This window comes from Erinaceus europaeus, chromosome 11 (genome assembly GCF_950295315.1).
Source record: "Erinaceus europaeus chromosome 11, mEriEur2.1, whole genome shotgun sequence".
Lineage (NCBI taxonomy): Eukaryota > Metazoa > Chordata > Mammalia > Eulipotyphla > Erinaceidae > Erinaceus > Erinaceus europaeus.
Genome location: NC_080172.1, coordinates 41761045 through 41775409, shown reverse-complemented (window position 1 = coordinate 41775409; position 14365 = coordinate 41761045). Strand labels below are relative to the sequence as shown.

General features: G+C 42.5%; 1 protein-coding gene across 4 annotated transcripts in view; it reads left to right on the top strand.

Annotated features, from left to right (window-relative positions):
• Positions 1-14365, top strand: part of PLEKHG5 (pleckstrin homology and RhoGEF domain containing G5) — a 60682-nt gene that overhangs the window by 32557 nt on the left and 13760 nt on the right. For all 4 annotated transcript variants that reach the window (XM_060201350.1, XM_060201352.1, XM_060201351.1 and 1 more), the window contains one exon: positions 3225-3354. In XM_060201350.1, coding sequence (XP_060057333.1) covers positions 3225-3354 — 130 coding nt within the window. Of the gene's footprint in view, positions 1-3224; positions 3355-14365 lie in introns of those variants that run through there.

Genomic DNA, 14365 nt, shown 5'->3' with positions numbered 1-14365 from the left:
ACACACACACACACACACACGGCTGTTGGAAAAGCTATGGCATATTTTTATGTGTATTTCTATGCAAATATGTTATGGATTTTCTGACAACCCAATATATAAAATAAAACTATGGGGTTGGGTGGTGGCATACCCAGTTAAGCACACATATTACCATGTATAAGAACCCAGGTTCAAACCTCCGCTATATCTATAGGGTGAATGGTGAAGCAGGTCTGCAGGTGTTTGTTTCTCCCTCTCTATCTCCCCTGCCCTCTCAATTTCTCTTTGTCCTGTCAAGAATAGTAGAGAAAAAAAAAAAAGGAAAAATGTTTAAAAATAAATCCAATAGGGAGTCGGGCTGTAGTGCAGTGGGTTAAGCGCAGGTGGCGCAAAGCACAAGGACTGGCATAAGGATCCCTGTTCGAACCCCGGCTCCCCACCTGCAGGGGAGTCGCTTCACAGGCGGTGAAGCAGGTCTGCAGGTGTCTATCTTTCTCTCCCCTTCTCTGTCTTCCCCTCCTCTCTCCATTTCTCTCTGTCCTATCCAACAACGACAACAACAACAATAATAACTACAACAATAAAACAACAAGGGCAACAAAAGGGAATAAATAAATAAAATAAAAATATTAAAAAAAAATAAATCTAATAAAATCAAATGGAGGTGCTTGTTAGAGGAGCCAGGCAGTGGCGCACCTGGTTAAGTGCAAGCATTATGGTGCGAAAGGAACTAGGTTCAAGCCCCTGGTCCCCACCTGCAAGGGGAAAGCTTCACAAGTGAAGCAGGACTTAAGGTGTTTCTCTGTCTCTCTCCCTCTCTATCTCCCTTGTCCCTCTCAATTCTCTCTGTCTCAATCTAATAATAAATAAATAAAAATATTCTTTAAAAAAAAAAAGGTGAGTCGGGCGGTACTGCAGTGGGTTAAGCGCATGTGGCGCGGAGCAAGGACAGGCATAAGGATCCCAGTTTGAGCCCCCAGCTCCTCACCTGCAGAGTTGCTTCACAAGTGGTGAAGCAGGTCTGCAGGTGTCTTTCTCTCCCCCTCTCTATCTTCCCCTCCTCTCTCCATTTCTCTCTGTCCTATCTAACAACGACGACATAAACTACAACAACAATAATAACTAAAACAATAAGGGCAACAAAAGGGAAAAATAAATACAAAAAAAAACAAAAACAAATCCTTGTTAGAAAGTTGGTGTGGCATCCCAGGCTAGTTCTGTAGTAGAGATTTAACTCTGGAGACTCTCAGGCCTCTAAAGCCTGTAGTTATGGTTCAAGTCAAGAGAGGGGCGTGTGGATGGGAGAAGGAGACAGCCAAGAGCTAGCACAGCAGTTTATGCATGGGACCTTTGTTCCTAAGACTCCAAAGTCCCAGGTTCAATTCCTAGGCACCATAAGCCAGAGCTGAGTAGTGCTCTGATAAAAATAAAATAAATAAATAAATAAATAAAGTAAGGGTGGGAGTGTGTTAATGTAGGGTTGAGTGGTGGCTTATCCAGTTGAACGCACATGTAACCATGTACAAAGACCTGGGCTCAAGCCCTTGGTTCCCATCTGCAAGGAGGAAGCTTCATGAGCAATGAAGCAGTTCTGCAAGTGTCTCTTTCTCTCTTCCTATTTATCTCCCTTCCTCTCCCAATTTCTGTCCTATAAAATAGTAATTTAAGGGAATCAGGCAGTAGTGCAGCGGGTTAAGTGCAGGTGGCATGAAGCGCAAGGACGGGTGTAAGGATCCCGGTTCGAGCCCCTGGCTCCCCATCTACAGGGAAGTCGCTTCACAGGCAGTGAAGCAGGTCTGCAGGTGTCTCTCTTTCTCTCTCCCTCTCTGTCTTCCTCTCCTCTCTCCATTTCTCTCTGTCCTATCCAACAATGATGACATCATCAACAACAATAATAACTACAACAACAAGGGCAATAAAAGGGAAAATAAATAATAAAAAGTAATTTTAAAAGGAAGCAAATGACCACCAGAAGCAGTGGATTTGTCATACAGGCACCAAGACTGAGCAATAACCCTGGTGGCAGTGGAGGGGCGGGTAGGGGAGAAGGGGTAGGTGGGGCTTGGGGCAGTGGAGCATATGTTTTATATGTATGAGATTCTGGGTTCAATCTCCAGCACTATATAAAAATAAGAAAGACAGGACCAGCAAGATAGTTCACCTGGATAGTGCACCTGCTTTGCTAAACTTGAGCCTAGAGGAAGCTTCAGTGCTGTGTTATATCTTTCTCACCCCACCTCCCCTGAAAAAGTCACTCAGCTGTGACACCCTGGTGATTAGAAATAAAAGAAGAAAAAAAAGGTTAGGTAGCTGGCTCCTGCCCCATGCAGAAGGCCCTAGATTTAATTCCTGATACTACACTAAAAGGAAGGAGAGAAAAGGAGTGATAGTCAAGGATGAAGAAATGTTGCACTGGTGTGTAGATGGGGTGGCCCAGTGAGCAGAGCAGGGACTGGTCACATAGGTGGATGCTGAGCCATGTCCTTGAACCTCAGATGGAGAGGCTGAAATTGTGATAGGCTTTTCCGGGGATAGGGCAGGGGCAAGCACCTCTAGTCCTGGGCAGGGGTGGGTGTGGGGCTGCGGACTCACGGACCATCTCCTGATGACTTCCTTTCCCCTAGAAAAGTTGGAAGTGAGTTGGGGAGAGTGAACTGGAGTGAGCAAGGGGGGCTTTGGGGGGTGGGGTGGGGAGGGAGGATGGAGGTGGGAGGAGAAGAGATGGCAGCCAGTTGGACTGGAGAAGAGACCAGAGTGTGGCCCTCAGGCACTTTGCTGTGACTCCTCCATGCCCCCTTTAAGCTGTGACTTCAGAACCAAGGTGCGGTTTGCTTTGGGGTCCAGACACATGGCAGCCTCTAGGAAAGAGGACCTGGGTGGGGACAAGAGGAGGACCTGCCAGAACTTAGGCTGTACTGGTTCAAACACTGAGATGATGACCATTTCTCTATGAACTTCATTTTGGAGGACCTTTCTGCCTATGCCCCCAGAAGTGGTGTCAGTAGCGCCTATTTTGAGGTTACTTTCCCAAGGTATCTCCTTTGCTTCCCTTGCTGTCAGAGTTCCCCTGTGCCTTCATTTGGGACAGACAGACAGTTGAGAAATGTCTGCCAGGTAATTGAATGAGCTAGAAGGCATGTAGGGAATGAATGGCTGGAAAATGAGTAGCAGGCAGGGGATCATAGGGGTGCCTTCCAGAACTAGCCCAGCCCATGGGCCCTCTGCACTCTATATCCACACAGGTATGCCACCACGCCAACTGCCAGCAGCTGCACCACCGGGGTCCACTCAACCTCTGTGAGGCGTGTGACAGCAAGTTCCATAGCACCATGCATTATGATGGACACATCCGATTTGACCTTCCTCCTCAAGGTAAGTGCAGTGGGGCTCCTGTGTGAGGGGACCAATGGAACCAGGGCAGGCCTACCAAGACAAGAGTCAACCATAAATAGTGGAACACAAGTACTTAGAAGTTCCATTTGTCTCAGAAAATTTTCATCTGTTTCTCTTCTTCTTCCTCCTCTTCCTTATTCTCCTCCTCCGGATTTGCCTTAGGAGCTGGGTGTTGAGCACACATATCACTATGCACAAGGACTGGGGTTCAAGTTCCTAGTCCCCACCTACAGAGAGGAAGTTTCATAAGCTCTGAAGCAGTGTTGCAAGTATCCCTCTTTTTCTCCCTCTCTGTCTCCCTTTCCCTTCTTAATTTCTCTCTGTCCTGTCAAAAGAAAAGAGGAAAGTGGCCACTAGAAGTGTTGTATATCACCAAGCTCCAGTGATAACCCTGGTGGCAATAAAAATAAATAAATTATTATTTTTTTTTGCCTCCAGGGTTATTTCTGGGGCTCAGTGCCTACACTATGAACCTACTGCTCCTGGAGGCTTTTTTTTTTTTTTCCACTTTTGTTGCCCTTATTGTTTATTGCTGTTGTTATTGCTGTCATTGTTGAATAGGGCAGAGAGAAATCGAGAGAAGAGGGAAAGACGGGGAGGGGGAGAGAAAGATAAACACCTGCAGACCTGCTTCACAACTTGTGAAGCGACCCTCCTACAGGTGGGGAGCTGGGGGCTTGAACTGGTATCCTTATGCCGGTCCTTAATGCTTTGTGCCATGTGCGTTTAACCTGCTGCGCTATTGCCTGGTCCCCAAAAATAATTTCTTAGAAGCTTCATTTCATATGAGATAGGAAGAGTTTCACAGGAAGAGTTTCACATGAGAGAGAGAAGCTAGAGTACCACCCAAATCTATGTGAAGCTAGGAACAAAACCAGGAACCTCTGGTATGCAAGTCCCATGTTTTACCAATTGAGCTGTTTCTCTGGTGTTTTTTTTTTTTTTAATAATTTATTTCTTTATTGGGGAATTAATGTTTTACATTCAACAGTAAATACAATAGTTTGTACATGCATAACATTCCCCAGATTCCCAGTTAACAATACAACCCCCACTATGTCATTCATCATTTTTCATGGACCTGTATTCTCCCCGCCCACCCACCCCAGAGTCTTTTACTTTGGTGTAATACTCCAATTTCATTTCAGGTTCGACTTGTGTTTTCTTTTCTAATCTTGTTTTTCAACTTCGGCCTGAGAGTGAGATCATCCCATATTCATCCTTCTGTTTCTGACTTATTTCACTCAACATGATTTTTTCAAGGTCCATCCAAGATCGGCTGAAAACGGTGAAGTCACCATTTTTTACAGCTGAGTAGTATTCCATTGTGTATATAAGACCACAACTTGCTCAGCCACTAATCTGTTGTTGGACACCTGGGTTGCTTCCAGGTTTTGGCTATTACAAATTGTGCTGCCAAGAACATATGTGTACACAGATCTTTTTGGATGGATGTGTTGGGTTCCTTAGGATATATCCCCAGGAGAGAAATTGCAGGGTCATAGGGTAGGTCCATTTCTAGCCTTCTGAGAGTTCTCCAGACTGTTCTCCACAGAGGTTGGACCAATTGACATTCCCACCAGCAGTGCAGGAGGGTTCCTTTGACCCCACACCCTCTCCAGCATTTGCTGCTGTTACCTTTTCTGATGTATGACATTCTCACAGGAGTGAAGTGATATCTCATTGTTGTCTTGATTTGCATTTCTCTGACAATCAGAGACTTGGAGCATTTTTTCATGTGTTTCTCGGCCTTTTGGATCTCTTCTGTGGTGAATATTCTGTCCAAGTCCTCCCCCCATTTTTGGATGGGGTTATTTGTTGTCTTGTTGTTGAGTCTGGCAAGCTCTTTATATATGTTGGTTATTAAACTCTTATCTGATGTATGGCATGTAAAGATCTTCTCCCATTCTGTGAGGGGTCTCTTGGTTTGGGTAGTGGTTTCTTTTGCTGTGAAGAAACTTTTTAATTTGATGTAGTCCCATAGGTTTATACTTGCCTTAGTCTTCCTTGTAATTGGATTCGTTTCATTGAAAATGTCTTTAAAATTTATGCGGAAAAAAGTTCTGCCAATATTTTCCTCTAAGTATCTGATAGTTTCTGGTCTAACATCCAAATCCTTGATCCACTTGGAATTTACTTTTGTATTTGGTGAAATACAGTGATTCAGTTTCATTCTTCTGCATGTTTCAACCCATTGTTTCCAACACCATTTGTTGAAGAGACTCTGCTTCCCCCATGTAGTAGTCTGGGCCCCTTAGTCAAAGATTAGATGTCCATACGTGTGGGGCCTCATTTCTGGGCTCTCAATTCTATTCCACTGGTCAGTGTGTCTGTTCATGTTCCAGTACCAAGCAGTTTTGATGACAATGGCCCTATAATACAGTTTGAAATCTGGGAGTGTGATGCCTCCGGTTCTGTTCTTTTTTCTCAAGATTGTTTTGGCAATTCTAGGTCTTTTCTGGTTCCAGATAAACATTTGTAGCATTTGTTCTATTCTCCTAAAAAATGTGCTTGGGATCTTGATGGGGATAGCATTAAATTTGTAGATGGCTCTGGGTAATATATTCATTTTGATGATGTTAATTCTTCCAACCCATGAACATGGAATATCTTTCCACTTCTTTGTGTCTTTTTCAATTTCTTTGAGTAGTGACTCATAATTTTCAGTATACAAGTCTTTCACTTCTTTGGTTAGTTTTACTCCTAGATATTTTATTGTTTTTGTTGCTATAGAAAAAGGAACTGATTTCTGGATTTCAATTTCTTCTTAGTGTTTGCATAGAGGAATGCCACTGACTTTTGAATGTTAATTTTATAGCCTGACACCTTACTGTATTGCCTGATGATTTCCAAAAGCTTCTTGCTGGATTCCTTAGGTTTTTCCGTGTATACTATCATGTCATCTGCAAATAAGGAGAGTTTGACTTCTTCTCTTCCAATCTATATGCCTTTAATTCCTTGCTCCTGGCTGATTGCTATGGCAAGAACTTCCAACACTATGTTGAATAGTAATGGTGATAGTGGGCAGCCCTGTCTAGTACTTGATCTGAGGGGAAATGCTTCCAGTTTTTCACCATTGAGTATGATGTTGGCTGTAGGTTTGCTATATATAGACTCCACTATCTTCAGGAATTTTCCATCTATTCCCATTTTTTGTAGTGTTTTGATCATAAAGGGAAGTTGGATTTTGTCAAAGGCTTTCTCTGCATCTATTGATATGACCATGTGGTTTTTGGTCTTGCTTTTGTTGATGTGGTGGATCACATTGATTGACTTACGTATATTAAACCAACCTTGCATGCCTGGGATAAACCCCACTTGGTCATGATGAACAATCTTTTTGATATACTGCTGTATCCGGTTGGCTAGAATTTTGTTCAATATTTTCACATCTATGTTCATCAGAGATATTGGTCTGTAGTTTTCTTTTTTGGTTGTGTCCCTGTCTGCTTTTGGTATGAGGGTGATGTTGGCTTCATAGAAGCTGGCAGGGAGTATTCCAGTGTCTTCAATCTTCTGGAAGACTTTTAAAAGTAGAGGTATTAGTTCTTCTTTGAAAGTTTTGTAGAATTCATTTGTAAAACCATCTGGTCCAGGACTTTTATTTTTGGGAAGATTTTTGATAACTGTTTCAATTTCATTAGCTGTGATGGGCCTGTTCATGTTATCCACTTCCTCTTTACTTAGTTTTGGAAGTTGGTAGGTATCTAGGAAATCATTCATTTCTTCCAGGTTCTCTAGCTTGGTGGCATATAGTTGTTCATAGAAGCCTCGCATGATATGTTGAATTTCTGCAGTGTCTGTTGTGATTTCTCCTCTTTCATTTACTATCTGATTTATTTGGGTCTTCTCCCTTTTTTGTTTTGTGAGTCTGGCTAAAGGTTTGTCGATTTTGTTCACTCTTTCGAAGAACCAACATTTACTTTCATTGATCTTTTGTATGGTTTTCCTATTCTCAATGTTATTTATTTCTGCCCTAACTTTAGTGATTTCTGTCCTTCTGGTTGCTTTAGGATTCCTTTGTTGTTGTTCTTCTAGGTCTTTAAGATGTGCAATTAGGCTGTTTATTTGTGCCTTTTCTTGTTTCCTAATGTGTGCTTGTATAGTTATGAACTTCCCTCTTAGGACTGCTTTAGCTGTGTCCCAAATATTTTGATAGCTTGTGTCTTCATTTTCATTGAACTCTCGAAACATTTTGATTTCTTCCTTGATTTCCTCTTTGACCCAGAAGTTGTTAAGAAGTGTACTGTTGAGCTTCCACATTTTGGCACTGTTACTAATCTTTTGTTGATTGTTAAGTGTTAGTTTAATTCCACTGTGTTCTGAGAAGATGCTTGGGATGATCAGTGCTCTTGAATTGGCTGATACTGTCTTTGTGGCCTAACATATGGTCTATCCTTGAGAATGATCCATGTGGATTTGAATAAAATGTGTATTCCAGTTTCTTGGGATGAATGACTCTGAAAATGTCCAATAGTTCTAGTTTATCTATCTCTTCATTTAGCTCCCTTATGTCTTTACGATTTTCTTCCTGGATGATCTGTCAAGTCGAGATAGTGGGGTGTTGAAGTCCCCTACTATGATTGTGTTACTGTTAATATATTGCTTTAGCTCTTTCAGTGGAAGTTTGATGTATTTAGATGGCTTCTCATTGGGTGCATAGATGTTAATAATTGTTAAGTCCTCTTGATTGACTGATCCTCTGAGCATTAAGTAGTGTCCATTCCTATCTTTTTTAATCTTATCTATTTTAAAGTCTATCATGTCAGATATGAGAATAGCTGTTCCTGTCCTTTTTTGTGGGCCATTGGCTTGAATGATAGTTTTCCATCCTTTCACTTTAAGTCTGTGTTTGTCTTGTTGAGTTAGGTGAGTTTCCTGTAGACAACATATTGTTGGGTTGTGTTTTCTGATCCATCTTCCTACTCTGTGTCTTTTAATAGGTGAGTTCAGGCCATTGACATTTATTGATATCAAAGATTGAAGATATTTTAACGCCATTCTTGTAGAGTTTTAGAGTGTTTTGATATATGTCCTATTTGTGGTGGTCTGGTTGTTTATAGGAGACCTTTCAGAACTTCTTTCAGGGCAGGCTTGGTGATGGTTGCTTCCTTCAACTGTTGCTTGTGTGAGAAGGTTTTGATGCTTCCATCTAGTCTGAATGACAGTCTAGCAGGATATAGTATTCTTGGCTGAAAGCCTTTCTCATTGAGCACTCGATAGATATCTTGCCATTCTCTTCTGGCCTGTAGTGTTTGTATGGAGAAGTCTGCTGCTAATCTTATGGGTTTTCCTTTGTAGGTGACTCTTGGTTTTTCTCTTGCAGCCTTGAGGATCCTTTCTTCATCCTTATTCCTTTCCATTCTAAGTATGACATGTCTGGGTTAATTCTGTTTGGGACCCTCTGGGCTTCTTGAATCTTTATGTCTTTGGTGTTGTCTAGACTAGAGAAATTTTCAGCTATTATGGCCTGGAGAATGCTTTCTTCCTCTCCTTCTCTTTCTTCCTCTGGTAAGCCAATAATGCGTATATTGTTTCTTTTGAAGTCATCCCATAGGACTCTGTTGTTGTTTTCAGCATCTCTTAATCTCTTTTTGAGATCTCTTAGTTCTTTTTTAGTTGTCTCTAATTCATCCTCAATCTTGCTAATTCTGTCTTCAGCCTCATAGATTCTATTCTCTCTGCCCTCTACTGCTTTCTGGAGTTCATCTATTTTGTTGCCCTGCTCTGATACTGTTTTATCTTGTTCAGCTAGTTGCCTTCTTAGCTCAGCGATTTCAGCTTTCAGCTCTCTAATAACCATGAGATAATTAGAATTTTCTTCCATATTCTCATTTGTTGTTCCTGCATTTCTGATTACAATTTTTTCAAATTCTTTACTCACTCCTGTTATTATTTCCTTAGCTAATGTTTGGATGTTGAACTCGTTGTTTTGTGCTTCACCCTCTGGAGGACTTTTAGCTGGACTCTTGTCCTGGTTCGAGTCTCCAATATTTTTTCTTGTTGTTTTAACCATTTTATATATTATGTTATGAGTTCCCTTTATCAGTACTTTTCAAATTATTGATCACTATTGCCTGGATTGACTTGTGACTAAGTAATTTAATTAAAGGTTTTACCGTGGTGGAAGTTAACAGTTTTTTCAATCCCTGAGTTGGAGCTCAGTGGTGTAAAAGCCTCTTTTTTTTTTCTTCCCTGTAGGCTATGGGAGCCTGAGGGCTTTTAAACTGTCAATAGGCTTCTTAGCTTAATCACTGACTCCTGACCAAGAGATAAAGCAGGGTGTGGCAGAGATAATCCAGTGGTTATGCAAAGAGACTTTCACAGCCCCTCAGCTATGCCACCGAGGTATAGGTCTTCTCCTGAGTTTCCTGGTTAGATCTCTGTCCCCTGGTGTCCCTCCCTGTTGCTGCTTCAGATTCTGAGGGTAGTAGCAATGGAGACTCAGAGTTGCACTTGGTGAGTCTCTGGGGAGTTCTTTCTTCCCTTCAGCTGTCCCCTTGTTGTGGAGCAGACTGGAGGTGGTGTCTCCACTGATAAACTGTTGAACTGTTAGCAGTCACTTAATCTCTCCTTAGGCCCCTCCTCTCTGTCACCAGCCACGCGTGTTTGTACTCACGGGTGATTTACTGGGTTCCTGTGGTCATTCTAGTCCTGTCTTGTTTCGGTCCGGGTGGTCTCCTTTGGTATTCCTAGTTGATCCGGGAGAGGAGAGGAGAGGAGAGGAGAGGAGAGGAGAGGAGAGGAGAGGAGAGGAGAGGAGAGGAGAGGAGAGGAGAGGAGAGGAGAGAAAGCAATCTCTCTCTGGTGTTTTTGTTGTATTTTGCCATGTCAGGGAACAAACCCCTCACTCTTTCTTAATACCATGTCTGAGACTTTCACCTTTTTATTCCTTTTGTTTTAGAAAGAAAGGAAAGATACCACAACACTGTTTCATCAACCATGGAGTTCCTATAGTGTCATAATGCCGCCATGTAGTGCTGGGACTTGAACCCAGGGCCTTGCACTTAGCCTGTTTGTCTTTCTCTCTCTCTCTCTCTTTCCCTCACCCCCCCCCCCCATTTATTTATTTACTGGAGCACTGCTTAGCTTTGGTTTATGGTAGTGTGGAGGATTGAACCTGAGACTTTGGAGCCTCAGGCATGTGAGTCTCCTTGCATAACTATTATGCTATCTACCCCTATCCCCTGTTTGTTTTCGTTTCTTTTAAAAAATATTTTATTTATTTCTTAGTAAGAAAGATAGGAGGAGAGAGAAAGAACCAGCTATCACTCTGGTACATGTGCTGCTGGGGATTGAACTCAGGACCTCATGCTTGAGAGTCCAGTGCTTTACCTACTGTGTCACTTCCTGGACCATTCCTGTTTGTTTTTCTAATGAGAGACCAAGGCTTCCACTTCTGACTTATTTATTTATTTATAAAATGGAAATATTGATAAGACTACAGGATAAGAGGTGTACATTTCCACACAATTCCCACCCCCAGAGCGCCATATCTAATCCCCTCCCTTGATAGCTTCCCTATTCTTTATCCCTCTGTGAGCATGGACCCAGGATCATTGTGGGGTGCAGAAGGTGGGAGGTCTGGCTCCTGTAATTGCTTCTCCACTAAACATGTGCATTGACAGGCCATCCATATTCCCAGAATTTATTATTTTTTAAAAAATGTTTATTTTATTTTTAAAGACTTAAAAAATTATATTTGTATATTTAATTTCCTTTTTGTTGCTTTTTAATTGTTGTTGTAGTTATTGTTGTTGTTATTGATGTCATTGTTAGATAGGACAGAGAGAAATGGAGAGAGGAAGACAGGAGGAAGGAAAGATAGACACCTGCAGACCTGCTTCACTGCCTGTGAAGGGACTCCCCTGCAGATGGGGAGCTGGGGGCTCAAACTGGGATCCTTACGCCAGTCCTTGCACTTCACACCATGTGTGCTTAACCCACTGCGCTTTTCCCAAAGATTTATTTATTACTGAGAAGCACAGGGAGAGGACCTGAGCATCACTCTGGCATATGTGATATTGGAAATCAAACTCAGGACCTCATGCTTAAGAGTCCAAGGCTTTATCCACTGCACCATCTCCTGGGCTGCTGCTGTTCTTTTTTTTGGTCTTTCTTTTCCTCTGCCACCAGGGTTACTGATGGTGCCTGTGTCACTTCACCACTCCTGGTGACCTTTTTTTTTTTTTTTTTTTCCTTTTTTGATAGAAGATTAGAGATAGAGAAATATGGGGGGAGAGACATGGAGAGAAGAGGAGACACCTAAAACATTGCTTTACTGTTCATGACCCCACCATCTCCTGCTTCTGGCCATCAGGGATTTGAATCTAGATCCTCATGCAGGATAGGACCTAGGTATACCACCACCCAGACCCGGTTTTTGTTTTGCTTTATGTGGTACTGGGAATTTAACCCAGGGTCATCCACATGTTAAGACTGAGACATTTCCATTGCCACTTCCACATGATTTTTAAAAATTTGATTAAAGAGGGCTGGGGAGACAGCATATTGATTATGCCTGAGCCCGCGAGGTTCCAGGTTCAATCCTCAGCACTACTATGAACCAAAGCTGAACAATGTTCTGGGATTTGTCTTTCTCTCTCTTTCTCTCTTAACCTCTTTCTTTCTCTCTCATTGAAATAAAATATTTATTAAAATAATAATTAAAAAATAATACTTACCGGCATCAGAATCCCAGTTTGAGCGCCTGGCTCCTCACCTGCAGGGCTTTCACTTCACAGGCGGTGAAGCAAGTCTGTGTCTGTCTTTCTCTCCCCGTCTTCCCCTCCTCTCTTGATTTCTCTCTGTCCTATTTAACAACAGTGACAGCAATAGCAACAACATCAACAACAATGATAAACAACAAGGGCAACAAAAGGGAAAAAATTTTAATTAAAAAAAAAAAATTTAGTGAAAGACAGAGGCCACCTCTTGCCATGTGTTGTACTGGGGTGGAACTCAGATCCTTAGCTTTGCAAAACACAGAGCTCTAGCTACTGAATGGCCTATCCTAGACACATTAAAATGTTTCTTTTTCTTTTCTTTAAATGTTTTTTTTTTATATGTGCACATATTACAGTGCACAAGGCTCTGGGTTCAAGCCCCAATCCTCAACTGCAGGGGGAAGCTTCATGAGTGGTGAAGCAGGGCTACAGGTGTCTCTCTCCCTCTATACCTCCCCCTTCTTTCTTAACTTCTGTCTCTATCTGTTGGTATGCTTCTAAATTCTGCTTCTAAGACCCCTTCTGTTTCATTGGTTTAATCCCCCCTGCTTAACACTGTATTCTATTTACATACCCACTGTTAACTAAACACCGCCCTGCCTCCAGGGCATTGGTTTAATCCTCACTGTTTTGCACGCTTTTTCCTTCTCCCCACCCCCTATCCTATCCTTTCTGTTGCCCTTGTTTTATTGTTGTAGTTATTATTGTTGTCATTGTTGTTGGATAGGACAGAGAGAAATGGAGAGAGAAGAGGGAAGACAGAGAAAGGGAGAGAAAGATAAACACCTGCAGACCTGCTTCACCGCCTGTGAAGCGACTCCCCTGCAGGTGGGGAGCCAGGGCTCGAACTGGGATCCTTATACTGGTCCTTGTGCTTTGCGCCACCTGCGCTTAACCCGCTGCGCTACAGCCTGACTTCCTATTTTTTTTCACTCTTATTTGATAGTACAGAGAAAAATTGAGAGAAGAGGGGGAGGTAGAGAAGATGAGAGGAAGTTAGGCACTTGTAGTACTTGTTTACCACTCATGAAGTGTTCTTGCAGGTGGGCAGTGGAGGATTGAACCTAGGTCCTTGAGCATGGTAATGTTTGCACTCAACTGAGTGCTGCACTGCCCGGCCCCCTATAAATACAGACTTTAAAAGAGTTATTATATATATGTATATTACCTCCAGGTTTATTGCTGGGGCTTAGTGCCTGCACTACGAATCTACTGCTCCTGGAAGCCATCTTTTGTTTTTTTTTCCATTGTTGTTATTATTATTTCCATTGTTGCTGCTGTTGTTGTTGTGGAATAGGACAGAGAGAAATTGAGAGGGAAGTGGAAGACAGAGAGGAGAGAAAGATAGACACCTGCAGACGTGCTTCACCACTTGTGAAGCGTCCCCACACTCCATAGGTGGGGAGTTGGGGGCTTGAACTGGGATCTTTGAGCTTTGCACCATGTGTGCTTAACCTGGTGGGTTACCACCTGCCCCCCAAAAGTTATTATTATTAATATTATTATTTTAAATATGTTATTTATTTATTAATGAGAAATATGGGAGGAGAGAGAGAACGAACCAGACATCACTCTGGTACATGTGCTGCCGGGGATTGAACTCAGGACCTCATGCCTGAGAGTCTAGTGCATTAGCCACTGCACCACCTCCTGGACCACAAAAGTTACTATTTTTAATGAGACAGACCAGAGTGATGCTCAGATCTGACATATGGTAGTTATCAGAATTGAGCCTTCAGATTTCAAGCCTCAGGCATGAAAGTCTGATGCACTTCAAATTATGCTGTCTAACCTACCTGTCACATGATTTTGTAAAAGTTCCATTTATGTGTGTGTGTGTGTGTGTGTGTGAGAGAGAGAGAGAGAGAGAGAGAGATGCAGCACCAGAGTATCACTGTGGCACATAGGATGCTGGGAGCTGAGCTCAGGACTTTCATAATTGAGACTCCAAGACCTAATTCACTGCGCCACCTCGTGGACCTCCACATGATTTTTTTTTTTCCTTTTATTGGATAGGACAGAGAGAAATTGAGAGGGAAGGGGGTGAGGGCAGACCTGCAGCATTGCTTCACCACTTGTGAAGTTTTCCCCACTGTAGGTGAGGAGGATTTTTAGCAGGAGAAAAAGTTGGGGATTGTGCCTCATCTTGAGAGCAGGCCTGTCTCTGCCCTGGGCAGGTCTGCACAATGCATAGCTTCCCCTTCCCTTGGTCTAGGGCCAGGATGGAGAAGACCACTCTTCTTGCCTGCTGGGTAGGGAACTTT